The sequence below is a fragment of the Anomalospiza imberbis genome, chromosome 5 (genome assembly GCF_031753505.1).
Source record: "Anomalospiza imberbis isolate Cuckoo-Finch-1a 21T00152 chromosome 5, ASM3175350v1, whole genome shotgun sequence".
Lineage (NCBI taxonomy): Eukaryota > Metazoa > Chordata > Aves > Passeriformes > Viduidae > Anomalospiza > Anomalospiza imberbis.
The window spans coordinates 57,982,044-58,005,020 of NC_089685.1; the positions used below are offsets into that span (position 1 = coordinate 57,982,044).

General features: G+C 41.1%; 1 protein-coding gene and 1 long non-coding RNA gene across 2 annotated transcripts in view; one reads left to right on the forward strand and one right to left on the reverse strand.

Annotated features, from left to right (window-relative positions):
* The window catches only part of POLR3B (RNA polymerase III subunit B), a 70,149-nt gene extending 54,795 nt beyond the window's left edge, over positions 1–15,354 (forward strand). Inside the window, exons 24-28 of the mRNA XM_068191042.1 lie at positions 1,947–2,050; positions 2,931–3,097; positions 5,377–5,490; positions 10,527–10,700; positions 14,820–15,354. Coding sequence (XP_068047143.1) covers positions 1,947–2,050; positions 2,931–3,097; positions 5,377–5,490; positions 10,527–10,700; positions 14,820–14,949 — 689 coding nt within the window. The 3' untranslated portion in view covers positions 14,950–15,354. The remainder of the gene's footprint in view (positions 1–1,946; positions 2,051–2,930; positions 3,098–5,376; positions 5,491–10,526; positions 10,701–14,819) is intronic.
* Positions 15,355–19,334: 3,980 nt separating this feature from the next.
* On the reverse strand, positions 19,335–22,750 carry LOC137474462 (uncharacterized). Its single transcript, XR_010999362.1, has 2 exons — positions 21,477–22,750; positions 19,335–21,437 (listed from the first exon to the last, which is right to left on the reverse strand). It is a non-coding gene; the product is annotated as an uncharacterized lncRNA (long non-coding RNA).
* Between the last annotated feature and the right edge of the window lie 227 nt (positions 22,751–22,977).

The window sequence follows — 22,977 nt, forward strand, 5'->3', positions numbered from 1 at the left end:
GTGTTAACTTGTATTAAAATCTGTCAGCTATGACTGGTCTCATAACCACAGTCAGCGGACCAGAATAAGTTAATTATTTACTTGTGTCACTAGTGCTCTTCATCTAATGAAATGCACAGCTGTGTTAGATCTGCAGTTGGGTGTGTAGGTCCTATTGTTACACAAGTCAGCGGAGGGTAGAAGCCGCTATGATGGAGAGCCCTCAGTTCTTTCTGCTGTTCTGCCTTTCTGTGTCGATTTCATGGATCTTTTATCATTCACTTTCACACAAAACAAACAACACAGTGGCTGTCTGCTATGGGAACCAGCTTGGCATATAAAAGGTTTTCAGAGCCTAAAGTAATTTTAAGTTAGCTGAGATTTAATTCTTGGCTTACAGGTGCTGTGAAGTCCAGATGCAACCTAATGCTTTCATAGATGTTAATGCAAATAAAGGCAGAATGTATGCACAATAATACACATAGAGTATTTATGTATAAAATTTTAGGACAAAAAAAGTTGTGCAAGGAAGAGATAGTAGGATGGTTTGAGTTGTGGTTTGGTTTTTTTTTTTAATTTTCAGCAAATGATTGCTCCTTGGCAGGGAGGGCTGGAAGGATGTTATTGATTTATCACAGTAGAACAATGAAAATTAGTTTCAATAGGTTTAAAAACTAAATACAACAGCACACACACCCTTGCCCCAGACAGTTTTTTTTTCTGCTCCCTTCCCCCATACTTACCATTCTCATTCTATTAACTACTGTCCCATACACCTATCCCTGTCTTGCTTGGACTGTGGAAGAGGAGCTCCCTCCTGAGCAGACGCCGATATCCCCCTGTGAGCTGGCTGGTCGGGGGATGCCTTTTTAGGGATGTAACCAGTACCCTCAGTCTTCCAGGAGCCCCCTCCACTCCAGGACTGTTCCCAAAGCATGCTCTGGCACAGTTGCAGCAGGCTAATCTCAAATAGCTTGCAGACTTTTTCAGCTCTAAGGGCTTCTGGAAGAAATTGCCCAGCCGAAACAGTAGCTTTGGTTCAAAGGAGTATGGGCTTAAGCAGCTGCATTTTAGCACCTGAATTTGAATGTTAGATCTCTTGATCGTTTATAGCTGCAGTATGTTGAACTGCAGAGTTCACTATAGAAAATTTTAAGGGTTGGAAGGAAAAATTTTGAGATGCATGATGGATATTTAAGATGAGTTTTCATGTTTCTGTTTATTCTTTCTGCAATATTTTTAGAGTTTGGAGGGTTTTCTTTGTTTTATATCCAATACTGATAGAGACTGAAAAAAGCTTCCAAAACTTTTAAAGGGACAGATTGTGTTCATGGACTGACAAAATAAAAGCAGTCTGTGTAGTGGATTGCACTTTGTAATTCATCGATAGCAGTCTTTACTCAGCAAACAGATGTTACCTGAAAAAAATCTTTGTTATTTTTTATTTATTTTCCCCTACTTATCTCTTCTCGGTCCCTGTCAAAGTCCCATTTGTTGTGTTTTTATTGATAGTATTTAGCAAAGATATATATGATAAATAAATTTCAAATCAACAGTAATTCTGTATGTCCAAAGGCATAACCGAAGAGGCCAATTTTCTGAATTATTTTCTTTCAGGAAATTACAGCATCAGCTTTAAAAACTGGGTCTCTCTTGAGATATTCCTGTCTGATTGGACAGAAGCTTCTAGTTGCTTCTGAAAATAGGATCCAAAGCTTTCTTCCCTAATTTGCTAACTCACAAATCACTGGGGGCATTATATGAGGATATGCTAATTTTGCCAGTCCTGTCACAAGGGCTCTCTTCTAGTCTGCAGGTTGGGAGTACGGGTCATGGTAATGAGTCTGGGTAAAAAGTGATCCATGAGAAAGAGAGGAGGAGGAAAACACTAAAGAAAATCTGGTGATGAGCGTCAGCCCTGCTGGTGGTTTGCTGTTTTGTGAATTGAAATGTTTTCTCTTCTGCAGGGGTGTGTGGACTGATTGTTCCTCAGGAGGACATGCCATTTTGTGATACAGGGATCTGCCCCGATATCATAATGAACCCTCATGGCTTCCCATCGCGTATGACGGTGAGTGGGGCTGCTCCGTTCACACGGCACTGTCCCCCAGGAGGGAAAGAGAAGGGGATCAGCCACTAGAGACCAAAAAGCTTCGAGTGTGATTTCACTGAGTATATTCTCCAGTCATCATGCCAGCACTTGCTCTGCTCTGGGTAGTCAGCCCTTTCAGTGTTTTGAAACATCCTACTGTAAAAGGAACAGGGTTGCAGGCTCTTTGTGCACCATTCCCATTTTATTCTGTGTCATGCTAAGAGGGATGCAACTGAATACTTCACTTGCGCCCTTTGTGTTTGAAAATTTCTTGCTCTTCCTTCCTTATTGCCTGTGCCCACTACTCTGGCTGGGACAGACTGTGAGGTGAAGGTTGGAGAGGAGCTTCAATTATAGATCTAGACCTATAAAACTTCTTAAGTTATACACACCTCCCTGGAACTAAGGCAAGTCTTGCACCTGTGCTGCAGTCACTGCCTGCTAAATACTTCACTGCCTGGCCTTTTTGTGGGACCTCAGTGCTTCCTGTACAGCCTCTGATCTTTCTTCCTTTGTTAGCATCTTCCCTTCTGTTCCCCCTGCTGCACTGCAGCGAGTCAGTCTCCATGGCTGTTTCCTACAGCAGAAGGCCACATGGATCCTGCACATTTTTCAGATGACTGGAAGAAGTGGAACTGCCTGACTTGGTACCTTAAGGGTGTTCCCAGACCCTGTGACGAGTCCAGTTTTCCCCTTTGCACGGGAGTACTCCTGGTTCTTGGGCTTCTTCCACTCCTCCTGTTGCACTCAATAGCTCAGGCTGCCATCTGGGACATTTTCTCTGACTAACTTGTGCTGTGAGCAATCCAGCAATGTGCCTGTCCCAGTGACCAGGCTGCTAACTGCTTTTCTTTCACAGGTAGGAAAGTTGATTGAACTCCTGGCTGGCAAGGCCGGGGTGCTCGATGGCAGATTTCACTATGGAACGGCTTTTGGCGGCAGTAAAGTTAAGGATGTGTGTGAAGATCTTATTCGCCATGGTTATAACTACCTAGGGAAGGACTATGTAACATCTGGGATCACTGGGTAAGAATCTGCTCTTTAGATTTAGGTGTTTCAGGAGAGTGGGGAAATCCTGTTGAGGCACATCTGAAAAATCTTCTTATGTCTCAGAGCTCGAGAACTTTCTCTTGTTTGAAAACTGCTCTGTGAGACTGAGAAAAGAGGCTGAAGAGTAGCGTGCATTTTTTTTTTTCTTAGAAGCATTTTGTGGTTCCACATTTTAAAGATTGCTAGTGTATGTGTGGCTGTAATGGGAATAGCCCTTGTGGTACATATGAAAATTTCTCAAGTTTTACTGCCTGGCAAAAAAAAAAAGCTAAAACCAAGGCTTTCTTTTTGAGAGATAGAAGAAATTTCAGATTTCTGTCAGCAGAAAGTCTTGCATATGCTTGGAATCAGATAAGCATTTTCATGTTGACTTTAATAGTACTGTAAATATGGATTTGGAGGCAAGCATCTGTTCTTGGGAATATTTTGTGTGTGCTCTTTTTTCCTTTTTCCTTTTTTTTTTCTTTCAATTACACAATGTTTCAGTCTGGCATAATACTCTAATCTGCAAACTTCCTGCTGTGTTGATCAGACTGGCTTCTGAGACACAGAGTTCAAAGAACATAAGATAGTTTAGGAACAGGAAAAGGCCATATGGCTTCACATGCCTGCCCTTCCAAAATGTATCTTAATCCTACCTTCCTGCTATTTTTATTATCCTTCCAGTCCCCTTCTTCTCAAGGAGCAAGTTTAGGTCTCTTTTGCAAGTTTTTTTTATATACCTCTTATTTTAATTGCCTTTCCTACCAACTTATTCCATATGTTGCTTCTCTTTTTGTTTCAGAGATACAATTTTATTTTCCTTATTCACTCCATATTCCATAAATTGTATATCAAGTATCCTGGTGCTTGAAACGCTTCCTGTTGGTATAACATGTTAGCTTTTAAAAAATCTGACTAATCATGTTTCCTAGGGGGAATAAAATCATCTAGCTCTAAAAATCCCCCATCCCCAAACTTCAGCTTTGAAGTGCCCTATTTGGAGATGTTGTTTAAGGATACTGATACTTTTTTCCATGCAAATTACACAGGCTTAATCTGTTTGTTATGAAATTTGAAGGCAGATTTCATAAGAATGTGAAAGTTTGTGGATTTCAAATGTCTAATGAAGTTTTATTATTTTCTTCAAGTCAGCTTTTGGAATAACACTGCATAATGTCAGTAATGACTCTGAAAGGGAAGTATAATACTGTTGTCTCCTGCTTGTTTTTGCATTGCATTTTACCTTTTTTTTTTTTTTCTCAAACAAATTAGTGGCCATGCTGAGTCTGTCAGTGTTAACTCTGGTCATTCTCAGTGCTGTAGGTGGTAGCTGGGAAATGACTGGGTGCTTTTCACTGCTTGTTTTCCGATCCTTAGGCTCTTACACTCTTCTTACAGTTGGGGGTGTTTTAAACACAGAAATCTTCAGCCATACTCCAGCTCACAGAGTGGAGTAGCACCCTCTGTACTGCTCACAGATGTTCTTAAGCTGATGAAAGTGCCTAAATGCAGTTCTCAAGAGCCCTTTACCCAGCTCATCTGAGCCCCCAGTGCCAGCCAGGGCAGCAATCTTTGTCCCCTGGATGCAGGTGCTGGGCAGTGCTGCTGGGGCAGCTGTGCTGATGCACAGCCACTCAAGGAGGCTTTTCATCCCTCTGGGCCTTGGGTTGTGCCTCAGGGTGTCGTACAGGGAGAATTAGTGGATGAGGATACTGTCAAGCTCACTGTGCCAGTGCTAAGGAATTCTTGCAAATGCAAATTTCTTAAAGTGCTCCTACAAAAAGGATGTTTTGAGCATTTATGCTAGATGTATTTGCTTACATATATGCTTACCTTTATGAAGGAATGTAAACAAAAATACACTAAGTCACTCTTCAGAGTCTGAGACATATACAGTCCTTCCTGGCTGCTGATGACACTGTTGAAACACTCCTGTACAGATACAGAGGAGGGGCTTACCATGGCACAGCTGAAACAGGTACCTGCAGCTGTAGCAGCATGTCTGCACAACATAAGACCAGAATTTAGGAGCTTGTTCCTTGCTGCAGTAGAGACAGCAGCATGTGGTGCTGGCAGTATAGTGCCCCTGTATTCAGCAAATTTCCCTGGAAGAGGTTTCAGACTGGTTGCCCAGAAAGCCCAAACACATTTTTCTAGGATTCATTATTTCCAAATTGGTTCACATTTCTCCTGTACATGACACCCTTGCCTCTCTTAAGGTAGATGTGTGCTAACTGTGGTTGTTGGTTTTGCTTTGCTTTTTATTCTTCCAGGGAGCCTTTGGAAGCATATATATATTTTGGTCCCGTGTATTACCAGAAACTGAAGCACATGGTGTTGGATAAAATGCATGCAAGAGCTCGAGGACCCAGAGCAGTGCTCACCAGGTATTATTACAGGCTAAGCACAAAATTCTTGTGTACATGCAGAAGTGTGCCCAGCTGACTGATAGCTATAAAACAAAGTTTTTTTAACCTTGTGATACCTGGCATGAAATGCTCTGAACTGTTATTACATGGTTGCAGACTAAAAACTCTAGTCAGTAGACTGTGGCAGGATGTTGTTCTGAAGGTTCAGGTGTGCTCTATGTAGTTCAAAACTTGAGTTTGCTTCTCAAACTTCTGCTAGCAGCTGGTAAAAACACCATCTCTGAAGCACAGTACACACTGTGGGCCCTTCTTGTCAAATTGCTCATATCATAGGTATTTTAAGAGGTTTGTTAGGTATTTAGCTCATATCATAGGTATTTTTCTTTAACAAAATAAGTTATGAGTAGAAGGAAGAAATTTTGAGTATCGTCTATTTCAACATGCTTTGAGAAACCCGTTGGGGAAAATGAAGCCTCCTGCTTTTACTGGTGCTACTTACTTTTTCTCCTTAAAGTCAAGGTTTGTGTCTGCTTGCACTCATGTTCAAAGTTCCTGATATTCCTTGCTCACAAAAAAGAGTTTATTTAGTGGCACAGGTTTTGCTTTGGGGATGCTTCTAAAGGGTCATTTACTTCACCTCTCTCCATCACAATAGGATTATTTACTGAAAGTTGCCAGAAAATTAAATTCCAGCTAATCTTAAATATTCTAGCAAAGATTATTTCAAATGTCTTTTGCCAGTCTTTCTGGGCTATTATGTAGACCCTTATACCTCACCTCCCGCATGGTGGCACTTTTCTTTTTGACCAGTCAAAACTTGTACTGATTCTGACTATAGCAATCTTTGTACTGTTTGTAAGATGTAAGCACAGTCATGTCTGTCCCTTACTCTTCCCTATAGCAAGTATGATTTGTGTTCTTTAACTCTTCATTTATTTTTATGCCTCTGATCGTGTGAGGATCCGCCACTCTTGCTTTACCTGCCTGCACAACAGCTTCTACCTATTGATGTGCTGTTAGAGAAAGGACGGGCAGGTCTCTGCTGTACTTGATACAGAGGTGTCTTCCTCTTTGGCTTTTCCTAAGTCTTTTTGCTTTCCAACCTCACACTGTCTATAGGACAAAATTGTGCTTTCCATGGAAATAAATGCCAGTGGTGGAACTGGGAAAGAAATAATTAAAAGATTTTGTATCCCTTGTCTGAACTTTTTCATCAACCACATTGAGAAAAGGAGGTGTAGCACAAGCACAGCTGCTTGCCTCTATGAACATAAATGATATTCCCAAATAATAGGCTGTGTGCCCCATTTTCTGTTCTTCAGTGTGTTAAGCATTATATTGGTCCTTCACATGAAAGTGAAAACTCTCTATCTTAGCTAACAGTACACAGGATTTACTGGAACTCCTGGCTTACCCAAATCCCTTGATCTGCCTTTGTATTGCCTCCCCAACTTCTCAGCTGTTCCGAGATACTGAATTTAAATGAAGCCTGAATACCAAGTCAATGCATGTTTATATATAAAGATGAAGGTTGTGTGATTTTCCCCATCCCTTACTTTCTGCAAATTCTTTGTTCAGTCAGTAGCATCATACTATGTAATTAGGGCTCCTTATTTGACTTTCAGGAAAGCTAGTTTAATTTATGCTGCCTCTTGACTAGTCTTTCAGGAATTTTCTTTTTTCTTCTCAAATAATTAAACATTTGTTACTGACGTTGCCTCTGCTGAGAGAGTCAGCATTGCCAGCTTTCCTATTCGCTGTTTTTTTATCATCCATTGCACTTCCTGGAGAGTAGATTGCATCTAACATTCTTTTTTGATTTTAAAAGTAATCCTGTAACAGCTTCCAATGTGGAATTTGGCTGTCATTGTCTTGAAATGCATTTTATTATATATCAAATGTACCCTAAGCAACAGAGCAAAGCCGTATTTCCATCTGGAATAAGATAGAATACTTGAGCTTCTTGATCATCACTGATTCTAGCTATTGTTCTGATTAAAACAAGACTTTACAGAATTGCAAAGCAGCACTCTTTGTCAACATGGTCAAACCCACCAGGATGTTGGCCTCTGGACTGGTACTGGAAATGAAATGCAGTCCTTAATTTGAATGCCATAGATAGTTGACAATTCATGTGTAACACATTTCTATATGTGGTCTTGCTCAGATACCCAGTCCTGCTGAATCTTTTTAGTAGATAACCTGCTTTTAATTTTTCTTACACGAGAGCAATGTAAGCTTTCTGCATGCAGAGTTGTTTTGATGGACGTTGTCAGAGCTGCCACCTGTGTGTCTTTGGGCATGTCAGATGTGCCAGGTCCTGTTGTGCTGCTGAGGAGCACTGGGACAAACAGTGCTCTGAGCTCTGTGAGCATGGGATGCCCTCCTCCTTCAGGCAGTGCTCCACTTCTTGGAGATCAGTGTTTCAGCAAACAACTCCATTCAAACTAGTCACTTGTTTTCCCTAGCAGGCACAAGGGAGATCTGCTGAGACCATGGAGGCAGACTTATTTCCCCCACTGGCCAGTGAAGCAAGGAATAAGACCATTCAGCTGAACCCACTGTTCCTGCAGAAAATGCAGAATTAGTGCCAATAAATTCTTAATGTGCTTAAAAACACTGAAGTTAATTGTTTTATGCTTTTTTGTTCTAAAGGCAACAGTTAAATAGAATAAAGATCGCTTATTTTTTTATTTAAAAGCATCACTGCATTTTATTTAGCATTTGAGGATTTTAGGAACTTACTTATGTCCCTAATATTAAAAAGATCTCTTTTTCATTATATTCCCAATCTTATTTTCAAGAGTCTACTTTGTTTTCTGATGTTATATTTAGAATAAAGAAAGAAGTTAGTCGCCCAGGGCAACAGCTGCAGTGTACATGTGTATAGTGGGAAAGGGGAAGCACAAATGCTTTATAAATATTGTTTTAACATTTTAAACAACTTTTTGTATGAGGAATTTTAAAATTTGTGTGAGCTGAAAGAAGAATATGATAATCTTAGGAAGCAAAAGATAGAGTCATTTCAAAGGCTCAATCTCAGTATTGAAATTTTTGGCACTTTAGAGAAGACTACCTTTTAGGAAGTCAGGATTTTGTTTTGTTTTCTTTCAGTCAGATCCTAGACAGTGGGAGTGAAACTTAACAGCTGAAGGTCCAAGTTGGATTTTTTTGTTTGGGGAGCTTTATGTATTTTTTAAATGGAATTTCATCTACTTTAAAAATGTTCACCCTGTATCTGTTGAAAGACCCATGGCATATCTACGCGTGGAGTTGAGACCCCATGCTATTTCCAGAGGTTTTATTCTGCCGTAATTGGGGTGGGACTTGATTTGGGCTCACATTTGTAAAACTATTTTGTCATTTTGACCTGTACAACAGCAGCAGGTGAAACGTCTGAAAGCAGACTTGTGTATTAAATAATATTACAGCAGTCAGTTCATAAAACAACTCGGGCACTTCTAGCACCGTAGTAAATGCCTGATTCCTTGGAGGTCCAAACTGCTTTTAAAATCTGCCTCTTCACAAGAGAAACTGCATTCACCACAGGGTTAGCCTTTAAAACAGCATCTGAACAGTGATGGTGCCATCATCTGGGGAGGGGGCCCTGGGGAGTGTAATCAGGATGTAAACAACTTCTATCCATTCTCCCAACAGAGGGAAAAACGGAAGGTTATATGAATGCAAGGACAATTTGAATTACAAGCAGATTAGTTTTAAAGTTCCAGTGTGGTCAGAGTAAGAGAAACTACTTCCCCCTAAAAACAAATACAACTTGCATCTTTAGAAGGTATTTTGGTCTGGTAATTAGGCTTAGTTTTTACTTGCTACAAAAGATTATTAGAAGTTGAAGGCTTTTATAAATTTTTTCCTATGGTTTGCAGCAAGTGGGCAAAATCTTATTTTTATTATCTTTAATAAGCTTAACAAATTCAGTTGTTAGAAATAATAGAAACAAAATATACTCCAGAAGTAATGGGCCAGATATGTTATTGAATATTTTAGGTGGATTACACTGCTACAAGTGTCAGAAACAGCACATAAATATGAGGTTTCAGGGAGCAGTGAAGCTCAGTAATTTCTTTTAAATTCCTTCTCTTTGCTCTCATGTTTCAGGGAATGTATTAAGATGGAAATATTCATTAAAATGCATGCAGTATATTAGTGCTGTAGGAATTCAGGATTGTTTTTGCTTCATAGTTTTCTCTGATATTTGCAACCTAAGTACTACATCATTGTACTGGTACATGAGAGTAGAACTGATACTATGAAATTGCAGAATGACAAACAAGAGGTTTAAAGTTTTCCTTGTGTCCAAAAAAAGATTGTCTTATGCAGTCTTAATGTTAGATTATATAACAGTACCTTATTTTTTTACCTCAAAAACTTTAGTATGTACTTGATTGCTTTATTAAAATTTTCCTCTAGCACCACAAGGACAGGAAGTCTCCCCAAACAATAAACAAGAGTTTGACTTATGTAGAGGAACCTGTAGAACACAAAAATGAGTCTATTAACTATCATAGATGAAAAAAATAAACTAGATAAATGTTACTGTCTTAAAAAAATGGCATTTCAGTCATGAGTTAGCAATATGTGTACTACCCGTTTCCTGACTTATTTTGGTGTTCTTTCACAGATCAAAACCATCTTTATTTCAGAAATTAGTCTTAGCTGTAGTTCAGCTGAAACATTAGGTTGATGATTGATTGATTAACTGCTGAATATTATTTCGTTAGCTACAAACGATAATGTCTCATCAAGAAAAAGTGCCAAATCTGTGTCCAGATTGTCTTGGATACTCCTAGAAATCTTTTTGTTTTCACTTATTCAGCTGCATTCTGAGAGGTAAAGAGCTGTAGCCTGGTGCTGCAGTTGCCACTTGCAGAACTGCATCATATTGCGGATACAGGAGCAGCACATTTGTGAGATCAGTAGCTCTGGTTTGTAAAGTCCATGAACCCTGTGTTGTTCCTACAGTTTGAAGACAGCCTAGAGTCATAGAATGTACGTTTTGGAGTACTTACTACATTTCTCAAATATTTATTTCAAAGGCAACCCACTGAAGGTCGATCCCGTGATGGTGGTTTACGTCTTGGAGAGATGGAACGGGATTGTTTGATAGGTTATGGAGCCAGCATGCTTTTGTTGGAGAGACTGATGATTTCAAGTGATGCCTTCGAAGTGGATGTTTGTGGCCAGTGTGGCTTGCTAGGGTACTCTGGATGGTAAGTTGTCAAATGCGTCTGTGTAGCAGAACCTTGCCTTTGGTTGCAGTGCTTCTCAGTTTTCAGCAGTTCACAGGCTCCAATTAACAATCTCATGCACTTTAATCAAAAAGTCCAAAATTGGTATTTGGAAAAATGGGGATGGTTCTTTATTATGGTCTGATTGAAGTTAGAACTGAATTGAATGTGTAGTTAATGGGCCAGGGATCTCTCCTGTTTTGGAGCCACAGGTGTTCTCTTCCACAGCCAGGCTGTACCCTTCAGTCTGTCTGCTGACCTTCCATCCCACTGCTGACCTTCTGTCCCAGCCTTGCTAGGGATTATCAAGCACCCAGTCCCATATATCATCTATATTTTGAAAAGGGGGGAACAGCAGTGTCAATGTACTGGGCTGGTCACACATCTTCCTGCTACAATCCCACGTTGAACCTCACAAAGCTGAAGAATGAGAGTGGGCACAGAAGAACAGGAGCAGAAAGCAATATCCCCCGCTTTCTTGTTCTCTAGCTATGGAGTTCATAATCCCATGCATTTGGTTTTCTTTGGCTGTGCCCCTCCCAAATGCCTTTTGCTTTGTAATCTTGTAAAACAAGGAGTTCCTCCTCAAGGCATCAGGCAGGTGCACTGATCCCATGTTGGAGCTTGAGAGACAAGCAGCTGCCTGTTTGGAAATTCATTTGGCTTCTGCCTGAATGCCTTGTCCCTAGGAAACTTCTCTCTAGACTGCCTAATGGTCTTGCTGTCTTACTCTGAGACCTAACACAGTACTGAGATGGTCTCCTGAAAACAAACTGGTTTTTCATGTAGGGGAAGCATAAAACTGAACGTCAAAGCTGTGTGGAGCTCACCACATGTAACACACTGGGTTTTCCTTTAACTGTCTTTTCTCTCCAACAATTTTGAGATGTTAGACCTAAAGTTGTCCTGTAGAATGCTGAAAATACTCCACTATTATTAGAAGATAAACTTCTGTTTATAGTCTTAGAGGTCTCTGAAGAAGATGTTTTGCTTTGACCTGGTTTTGTTTTAGGCAAGCAGAAAACAAACTTGTGAGACCAATAGGAGTTTGAGATACAATGTTCTTGCAAGCTTTGCAAAACCAGGTGACCTGAAATCCCATGACTAAGGGAAGAAAAAATAAGTGGTGCAAGTTCAAGTTACAAGTAACTCTAATATTTATGTTGGTAAAAGATAGAGAATTAAAAGGAGGAGGAGAAAGATTAATTTCTAAACCTCAAAAAAACCACAGTTGGAAACTTGTCATGTCTTGGATATCAGCATCAATTTATTGGGAGAGGCGGGAAATTGGACTTTATTCACTCAGTGTCTCAAGAGTGATTTTTCCATGATGTAATGAAGTAGGAAAGTAAGGTGTATTCTCAGTTTGTAGATGTGTAAAGGTGACAAATTCTGTTTCTGCCCTTGGTCAGACCTTTCTTCTGAAGCATGTAGCTTCTGGCCAGAAACCAAGCACCACCTTTGTCTGCTCACAGCAGCAGCAGCTCTGCTCCTGGGGAAGCAGATGTTCAGACAGAGGTGGGCAAACATGTGTCATCCAGAGGAGAGATGAGCATCCTGCCCATCCTCTGGGCATCCTGAAATTGGTGACTTTCAGTTGGGCATGGTGCTGCTGGCTCTTGTGCCATAACCCTTTTTGAGAGTCCTGTTTTTCTTGAGGGTGTGTTCAGTGTGTGTAAGAAGGGAAGCTTTTTTCTGACCCAGGTCTCTTAGAACTAGTGCAATGCAAATAACAGTTGTAGGAAGTAATGTGAAAGGAAGCACGTGCCATAAGTCAAAGAACCAACCACTTCTAACTCTGTAAAGCATTGCCTTTAAAAAACCTCACATGCAGATGTAGCTCAATTATTTCTTCAATAAGACCTTGACTTTCAGAGCAGTCCTTGAAGATTTTTCAGAGTCCACAGGAAATTAAAGTACCTTGAAGACGAAAATTAGGAATTTAAACTTTAGAAGTAATGCTACATTTTATTTTTGTATTGCTAATACATTTCATTTTTTGAAGTTCATAGCAAAGTTAAGTAACTCCTTAAGTAATTGTGAAAGAAACTACTGTCTCAGACAGAGCCAGACATTCTTGCAATCTGATTCTGTGAAAAGCTGTCTGATGTGAGAGTAATCAATAAGAGAGCTTCTGCTAAATTTTATACTGTGTCTACCAGTATCTGAGGTAAGTGGCCCTATAATGAGCATCACAGTAGAGACAAAGTCATTAAAAGAAACTTCCAAATGGGCCTTTTCAGTGACTCGGGCATTAATAAGACATTGCTGCAGGAAACCTTTTAGAAACATTGTTTGTGGCTGGCATTAAGGGCACTTGTCTTATGGAAGATGAGCCCTTCCTCTCAGACAAGGACTAGCCCCTGGGTAGGTTTTTCTGAAAGATAGTAACAGCAGATCAGTGTTGGGGCATGAACTGGTATTTTCACAGGGGACAGGGGTTCTTGTGGCAGTGACAGAATTTGTCCCTGTAAAAAATGTGGTTGAAATTTACTATGATTTACTGGGTTTATGCAGATTTTCCAACTTAGCTGTTGCACAGGTGCTTAGGAGCAGAACTGCACTGAATGCAATGAGCAAAATTTGGTCCTTTTTTGATGATAAGTTATTGGTCTCTCTCATACTCTCATACTCTCTCTCATACTGATCTCTCTAGTATGTGCATTTTAAACTATACATGAAGAAAAATTTTGTTTCTGGTCCAAATTCAGCCTTGAATAGTACAGTTGCCTTTTTCTGACCAGTTTTGTGTCAATTCCAATACCAAATGGTCTTTCACGCACTTGTTTCTGTGATCTCTGATGGAGTTTTGTGCTTACTGCACCTTTCTGGGTGGTCCCCATCGAGTACAAAGCTGGCCCAGAATGGTGTAGCTTTGAGCCTGGGTGCAGTGAGTGGTCTCTGCTCCTCAGTCCCTAGGAGGTGTAATCAGATGCCAGACGTGCTCATAGCAGAGTAGTTGTGTCTCATCAGGCTTCCAGGGCCTGCAAGGAATTCTGTCTCTCCTATAGAGAGCAATTACTTGCTTTCCATCGCTGGAGAACGGCTCCCATTCAGGTCACTTCCTCCCACCATAAAATCTACCTATCCCTATAAATATGGACTAGGGGAGTGGTTATAAACCTGCACTGACCATGAGCCTCATTCTATACCATGGAAGCCTGCAGGAGTTCTGCTAATTCTTCTTTAATTGGATCTTCAGACTGTTACGACTTTATGGCAGAAATACAAATTTGAAACACAGGAACAAAAAAAAAAAGAGCTTTGTTAGACCATTAGGAAGTGCTGAGTCACTCTGTGTTCCCAAAGGAGTGGCTTTCTCAACTCTACAAAACCAGAAAATTTAATATACAGGAGAATGAAGAAATAGAGAGATTGAAAATGGATTTTTATAAGAAATATTTTCTACTGCCACTAATTTGAGTCCCAATACTGTAAGGATGGCTGACTAGCCGGTAATTCCTAATATAGTCACAGTTATATCTATTTGACAAAAAATCCCTTTCTCTCTGAATTTTAAGATCATTAGAGCAAAGAGCACAAATAATATGTGTTAAAGCAGTTTTACTGAATTTCTGTGCTGACTAAAGTTTAAAGATGTAAGATGAGAAGGGCCTCTTTTCTGGAAAGTGTAATGATTTGAGACATTATAGGGTGAAATTGTGTATTAAAAAACCTTCTTTCTTCCTGACTCTTCTTTTTGTGACATATATGTAGCACAGAAATTGGACCATTAACCATTTTTTCAGAAACACTTGGTTTTGTTCACCTCCTTTGTGTCACTATGCACTGCTGAATTTGTTGACATTTATGCGAGTGCTGAAGAAGCAGAAGTCAGTCCTGTTGGCTCCTGAGTATTGTGATTGCCCTCCTAGAAAAGTGCAGGTTTAACATTAAGCTCCTATTGATTTCAGTCAGATTATTTAAGGACTTTAAAGCTATGACTTAAGCACTAAAATGTGTCTCAAGCATTTGGGGCTTCTGGGACTGTGGCCAGTGTTTAAATGCAGATGGATAAAACAACAGTGGCTAGTGGCAATTGGGTTTTTTCAGCAGATGTTATTGACCAGCTCTTAACTTTCTTTTTGTTTGTTTCTCTAGGTGCCACTACTGCAAATCATCCTGTCATGTGTCTTCTCTGCGCATACCTTATGCTTGTAAACTCTTATTCCAAGAACTGCAGTCCATGAACATCATACCTAGGTTAAAACTTGCTAAGTACAATGAATGAACAAGATGAAAAAGACCCCAAAAAGTACCTTTAAGGAATGATATGAAAATCCAGTGTATCTAACTGGGAGTTTTGGTGAACAGCAATAAACTCTAAAACTTGAGTGAAGGGAGGTGCAAGACAGTAGGAAATCTTTCTTGCATATCCTCCTTGTTTTAAAGCTGACATGGAAGAGTCTGTCAGTGAAATATACTAGGAGCTGTTTTGAAGCCTTGATTAGTCAAGAACAGAACATGAGGAATAAGGCCATGGTCCAGAAAAGGACTTGGATCACTTCAAAAAATCCCATGCTTGTGTTTGAAAAGGTCTTTTCTGGGCTAGGTCTTAAGCAGAACTAAATACACATCTTATTCATAGAGGTTAAAAATGTTTTCCAAACCATTATAATAAATGTTTTAAATAATACTGACTGAATATGTTGACAGCTGTGTAAGGATGGTAAGGTGTTATAATATCTAAACCATTTGCTGTTCCTAAAGCAGTTTGTTAAAGCATTAAAATTTTCTGAAGCAGTGTAAATGTTAGAGAAATGAAACTACTTTCTCAAGAGCTTGAGATCAGACATTTTGAGTGAGATTTCAACATGCAGGTGCATTTGTGTGCTGGCAGTGGTGTGCTTGTACAGGTAATATGCTGTCAACTAAATGTACACAGTTTCCAAGAAGTTCAGGAGAGGAGGTGACTGCATATGTAGCAAGTGCATGATACAGCACACAGATATCCATTCTGTTCCTACTGAGATAGCAGATCTGATAATACACTGGCACAAAGTCCTGAAAAGACAGGCTGCAAACACTAGGTAATGACCATTACCTAGTGTGCTGTCATAGGACTCTAGAACTTTTTTTAAAACATTAACATAGCCAAAACATTTTAAGAACAAACCAAAACCAAACCTATGAAGAACAACAAATCCTTTACTGACAGTGAAGCAAGTTTGAATGACCTGAAAGAATTTAGAAAGGGAGCAGCTGGATTTTTTTCATGAGGTCTAAGGCCTAGAACTAAAGCAGTGGATGAACTAAGAATCATTTAGTACTCTAAACTGACCAGCCCTTACTCAGCAAAGCATGCAGTTAACTTTTTAAGCAAAGGACATCAACATGCACAGACTTCCTTCAGTGAAAAGCAGCAATCTGGGTCAGTGAGGATACAGAACACTGCCTATGATGTAGAAGTCCTGAGATGCTCTTTGGCTCCTCATATGGCTGAACTTCATGTACTGATCCTGACAATCCTGCTGATCTTGACACTGCTCATGCAATGATGTTGCTGCTGTCCTCTTAGCTCTGAGCACAGATGAGTATCAGCCTGAGTAGATTTCTTTTTAGCCTTCCACAAAATGCTTAAACTAGTACATCTGTGTTTGGGCTTAAAAACCAAGCCTGAAGAAATACATTCTACTTTCCTTCTCTTTTTTTCCCCCGTTTTTCTTGCAATTGGACTGGTGACAACAGAGATGTCAACACAGTACAGCTGGATTGGAAAAGCTCTTGAAGAACCTCTTCCAGGATCCAAACAGCTCAGGGTTATTTACCAAAGAGTTTTAAGAGAATGAGAGAGTGACATCCTCCACACTGGAGGAAGAGGTTCACCAAAAGCCTCAACCAAATGAACAACCTCAGCCTTGGTGCCTGACATGGCCCAGCTGCAGCTCGGGAGCACCAGCAGAGGGAGTGAGCCTTTTATGAAGAAAGGAGCAGCCTTAAGAATGATGGATCCAGCAAAGCATAGGGACTAGACATGTCTGGCAGTAAGTGAGGGTCACCCACTATCAGCTGCTCTGGTGATGCCTACATCAGCTGTATTTATACATCACTCCTGCCTGACCTGAGCCTGTGCCTACAATGGAGGCTTATTTGAGTGCAGATCTGGGTTGAAACTCTGATGACTTCTTAACCTCTCTCTAGGAGGCAGCCTATGTTCCATCATAATTGACACCTACAAGTAATTTCTTGGCAATGGAATAAGCATAATAAAACCAGCAGCAGAAACAGAACAAATGGCTATGAATTCCTGGAATATGGTTGGTCAAAGTGGCAGTTCATGGAAGGAATCTTACTGTAGTCAGGGAAAAAAATATAATGCGTGGACTGATGAGGTAAAATACAGAACCTCAGAGCTGTCACATTACTTTCCTCTGGTAAGCCCCAACCTTGCAGCCATTTGAATTATCTTACCAGACAACCTTCCCTCCCCCCTTTTTATACTGTGAATGCCTACAGAAAGAAGGTCTTATGTCAGCTCTTGGCTGCACTGCTGGAGCTGGTATTGCCCAGATCAACCCTGCCATCACTGTCTAACTGCTGAATTAGATACCATATTCTGAACAACACCTGACAAAATCTGAAGGCTTTAGCTCTAGGAGCTGTGGCTAGAAAAGTACCGTAAGGTTTCCATTCCATTGCAACTTTTTTATTCCTTGTATATAGTGCCCAGGAGAAGTTTTCTAGAATTGCTGTTTGGCAGGAAGGTCTTGAGCATCAGTCCCAGCTGAAATGCCAGATGCAGTCCATTTTCTGATATGAGCTAGAGGTGTGTGCTGCTGTTGGAAAAGATACCTAACTCCATGTAGTATGTTATCACTTGCTTTGCAGATAAAGGGTTAAATGCTATGTATCCTAATGAATACTGTACATGTCCAGCCCTGCTGTTTGGTTGTGAGAAACAGAATGAAGCCAGAGCTGAGGTGCAGAATGCTATGGGGTGAGAGCAAAGCATAGGGCTTCTGGCCAGTTCTGGAGCTGAGAGCAACACAGGTTTAGAGTTTAGAGTTCAGAAAAACTGCTTCACTTCAAATCATTTACATAACTGTTACAGGTATTTAATTTTTCTTTTTTTTAAGGTAAATGTATCCAAACATAGAAATAAAAAAAAACAAACTATAAAGGAAAATGAAAACAGACTGGCCAATTTTGGCATTCAGAGAGGATATATTATGAAATAAAGGCATACTGAGATGTAATAATTTTAAGATGAAAGTAAAGGGAGGGCTCCCACTATGCACAATTGGTTTTGTTTGTAATTCCCATATCTCGTTAAGAGTTTTCCTTACAAAGAAGTTTCAATGTGCAGCAAAGAGAGCTTTTTAATTCGTTGGACTCCTTGTTTCTTGTTTAAACAGGGATGAAACCCAATGAAAAACATAGACTCATGATGATGAGAAGTTACTGTGTCTTTTCTCATGTTTTCTAATGATAAATAGAAAAATATCTGTGGTTTATAGCAAAATGGGAGTACGTCATAATTAAAAATCTATAAAGACTGAAGAATATTTCACTGGTTAGTGGTAACAAATGCCAAAGGAATGAAAAGTGCTGTGCACCTGACAATAGACTTGCAAGCCCTGCTCAGACCACCTGTAAAACCTGACAGTAACTGGTGTCACACAGCTGCAAAACCAAACTAGAGGGGCTAAAAATGTGTCTGCCCCACGGCTCTTGAGGATGAGGATGGCCCTAGTGAGTGGGAGCATGAGCCTTGAAACAAGGTCGCTGGCTTGCAGCCCTCCCACAGGGACCCACAGGAGCCCTCCTCAGCCGTGTTTCAGCACAAGCACCTCTGGAGTGGTGGCAGGGAGCTGGCTTAGCAGTGCTGAGAGCCCCTCCAGCTGGCCTCTCCTCCCGTTGGAGCTGAGGATTGTTTTACAGCCCTTTGCCATTTCAGCAGGGCCATGGGGCACTTGATGAATTCCCTCCTCTGAAGAGGACGTGACTTGCCCAGGGCCACAGAAAAACTGTGCCAGAACTGGGATCAGGGCTTCACAGTCCCCAGGTGCCAGACACGTGCTTGCCTTAAAACTGAGCACTTCATCAAACCGTAAAATCCAGCCAGATGGTGACTCTTTGCGATTATCTGGACCAGTGCTGGGAGGCTTAACGTGTGCAAGGCACGGTGAGGATCCGGATTCCAGTTTCTGTGTCTAAGGTTCAGGAGCCCAGAAATGGATCCATGTTTTAGACCTAAGTGCTGCTAGAGACTTGAACATGTTTGAACTGAGTTCTGACTTCAGTCCACCTTTCTCATGACATATTTCCATCTCAGCATGGGCCCACCAATTTCAGTGGAGGAGTTCTTTGTTTGGGAAGGGGTAGAAAGGTGCAAGGGTAAGGACAACTACTTTTGTCACTCTTACTCTGCCCTGGATATGTGACGCCAGTCAGACTCTGTGCTTTCAGGTAGTGAAGACTGTATGAATCAGTTTTGCCTCTCTGCAATCACTTAAGAACTCACCATATGAACCTGGGAGGCAAATACAACCCCTCTGCCTTCCTTACGTATGAACATACATCCCAAAACACCGGAACTCTCAGTTAAGCTCTCCAAACCTAGGTTAGAGCTAATACAGAGAATTTTTGAAGTTGGCTTTATTTTTTAAAAAGCAGTCTATATGGCTTTATTCTTTCTGTCTCAAAATAACCAGCAAAGATTTTTGTTGTCTACCCAGCAAATGGACTTAGGTCTTTGTTCCATCTTCTAAAAAATTCTTCCAAGCTCATGAGGTGCCCATTCCTCTTTGCATCTCACTGCTGGGAAAAAAACAGCTATCTATTTCTCCTAACTGCGGTTACCCCTTTATTTGCGTGTTTCCTGAGGCAGGTAACTCTGAGGTGGTTCCAGTGACCACATGTTTTTTCCAATAAACTTGTGCATGTCCTTGTCCCCTCCTCCCAGTCAGTATAAAAACAGCATGTTAGATCCAAATCAAAAGCAATTCCCTGCTGCTAACTGCAGCAGAGCCTTTGTCTTTCACTAGCCTGAGTTTTGGGGAGCTCCTTGACCTATGCATATGCTTCACCATTCCAGACAGTGCACTGTAGTTATTGTCTACTTGACAATAAAACATTATAAACTGAGAAATAGCTTAAGAACTAAGAAAGAAATTTGTGTGCTTAACAGCAAAGTTCTAATTTCTTGCTGAAATTATGTTCGAATAATGGAAACAGTTTTCCCCTGAACTCCTGGTGAATTGGAAAATTAAACTCTGTATTCAAGCCTCCCCCTGCCAGTCAGAGGCAGGCACTGAAGGTAATTCTCTCTGCTCCAGGCAGATCAAAAGAAGCTCATTATCAGTCGATCATCTAAAAGGATATGACAGCTTCACATCCAGTTGTTCAGCAGCTGAGATGCAGTCTGGAATGGATCTTTTCTGTGTCTGTTGTCTATAATAGCTTTTAGGGCTGGCTCTTCTTCCAACACACAGTACAAATCCTCTGGTAACTAGTACCAGCCACACACAACAAAAACCAGCTAAATCTGGTGTAAGCTCAGAAATCGATGACTGCTTGCCCTTTTCTCAAACTCAAGTCAGCAAGTGTCTCCCAGGCTGAGTGTTCTGGTCAGCAGCCCTGGGGGCAGTGGTTCTTCTCAACTCCTACAGATGCTCATACTACCCGGGAGAGTGAATTCCCTTCCTCCATGCAGATTGACCAGTGTGAACCAGATATTTCCACTGGTCTCTTCTGGCAACATTGTCACTGCACTACTTTATAAACAAGAGAGCTTGGGCTGAGGAAAATTCCTTTCACAGACATTAATAAGAGAAGATCATCTAAGGCTGACTGTGCTCATCTTCAACAAAACCTGGCTTCAGAAATATCTACAGTTACAGCATGCCAGCTGCAATTCATGTTACTTTTCTTTCCAGCTAAAAGGAAGGTGCCCCCTGCCCCGTGCATGTGCAATCCATCATTTGCATGCCTCTACTCTTCTGCTCATTTTCTCCCAGGTACCTGCATATGTGTCTGCCCTAGCCACTTTCTCATGGTGCTTGTGTCAATTAAAGGCTTTTGAAGGAATTGGTGTACTTGTTTACCTAGGCAGCCTTTTGATGTTCCTCTCCCAGTTCCTGCATCTGTCAGCATCATGTTCCCCAAGCACAGACACAGAGTTGATTCCAGAAGTCATCTGTCAGCTTACTCCATATCCTGTCCTTCACCTATACATATAGCTTCCTCAGGGGTGTTAATATATGTAAAATAAAGTTAACATTTCCTGTTCTGGTAATAAAGATGAGGAAGTGGGAAAGAGAAGCCAGTACAGAAACAAGATCCTTCTCTGTTTCTTCCATGGGATTTGCCCAGAAGATGAAGATAGCAGAAACAGGAACGGAGCTGGGAAGAAAGGTTGACAGAAGCATGGGTTCATACTGAGAGGAGGAGGCTGCTGGCTTAGGCAAGAAAATATGGAACCACTCACAGACTGCAGGCCACTGCTAAAATAATGAAGTGTCACTGTGTGTTTGGCTGTTGCCAACAATCTTACAGCCTTCACAGAGATACATCGGATCCAGAAGGATCCCCTGAGTCACTGAACTCACATCCCTGGTATTGCAAAGAACCATCTTATGTAGCTCCTTTTACAAGCAATTCCCATCCATTCCTAAAACTATTGCAGGCTCGTGTCCCTGATATTCTATGGGAAGACTTCAGTACAACTTCAGCCTAAAGATGCCTTTAAGTAGAATTAGCTAAATTAATATATAACAGCTAATATATATATATATATATATATATATATATATATACATATATACATATAGTTGTTCCTGTGCCAGTAGTTTTGTTGAAAATGCTTTTCTTGGGGTTTTTCCCCAAAATATTTGTTAGAGTTCAGTACAGATGCTCAGTGTAGTACCAGCCTAAGGAACTTTTTATGTCAAAAAAGTTGTGGTCACAGCCTACTGGCAAAGACAGCTGTAGATTAAAAGACAGTCCTAGAAATGTGTTTTTGTGAAAGATCTCAAAATACCTGAATGGTGAGTTGATACAAACTGTCATACTTCCACTCTGCCTCTGTTTTGCTAAACCATCAAAAGAAACTCATTATCTGTTGTTCACCTAAATTGGTATGTCAACTTTGCATCCAGTTGTTCAGCAGCCTGGAATGTGTCTTCTCTTGATGATCTTGCTCTCCCTTCCTGCACCAACAAAAGTTTGTATTCTTTCTTGAATAAAAGTGCTATTCTTTTCACAATAGCAGCAGAATCCCTCTCCACTAAAAATGCATCATCCGATGCAGCGTAAGGGTTAATCTCCGTTTATTTTATGACTTGTGAATGATCTGCATAGGCAAGAACTTGGAGTGAAAATTCCCAGTTGTATACTTTTTGCATCCTTGCTGAGACCTGCCCATCATATTACATCAAAAACTGCAGCTAGTGGCTTGTAGTGCTTCCATCTGAAAACTGCCAGCCTCCAGCACAGGAGATACTCTGTGCTTTCAGAAGAATAAAGTACTTTAATAAGTGTCCTACAGGATATCCAGAAGCATGAGATTCTGCTTAAATAGGTAAGCAAAACCCAAGCAAGAAACAATAATGGAGCTATGAAGTACATTGGGGTGATCTGAGACACTTGAGGGAGGATTAGGTAAGCCAGAAGGCAACAGCATTGGCATATTCCACAAGAATGTGGGAACAGGAACTAACCTGGAGAGGCAGGGAGTGAACACATTGCAGCAGGTACCTCTGGTCTAACAAATGTGCTGCTGCCCATCCTGCCCACGCGTCACCCTCCGCAGAGAGCGTACACCTTTACATCCTGTCAAAAAACAGCCCAAGCCTCTAGACATCCAGGCTGTGCTAAATCCCGTCCTTCTCATCGCCCCCAGAAAGAGCATATCCCTATCTTCACAAATCCTGTGTTTTCATTTTGCTCATCTCTGAAATACTAGCAACACGAAAGCGTCTCTGAAGCTTTACACCGGTGAAGGTGAAATTTCTACAGGTGCAGGGTGCCCGTGATGGATCCCCTGCGGCTGCCGCGGCAGGTGTTCCACATTTCCAGAAGCCAGGCCCCTGCCTGCGGGCACTCCCCGCGCCACGGAGCGCTGGATGGCGAGTGCCCGCGGGCGAGTGCCGGCCCAGGGCTGGGACCACCCGCTGGAAGCCATGGGGGCACCAGGTAACTCCCCACGAACAGGCGGCGCCGGCGGCATCTTCTGGGTTTTAAAGGTAACGCGGTTTCAAAACCCCTTGAAGAACGAGCCCTGCTCAGAGACAAAAATGCCTCTGAGGTTTTTGGGGGG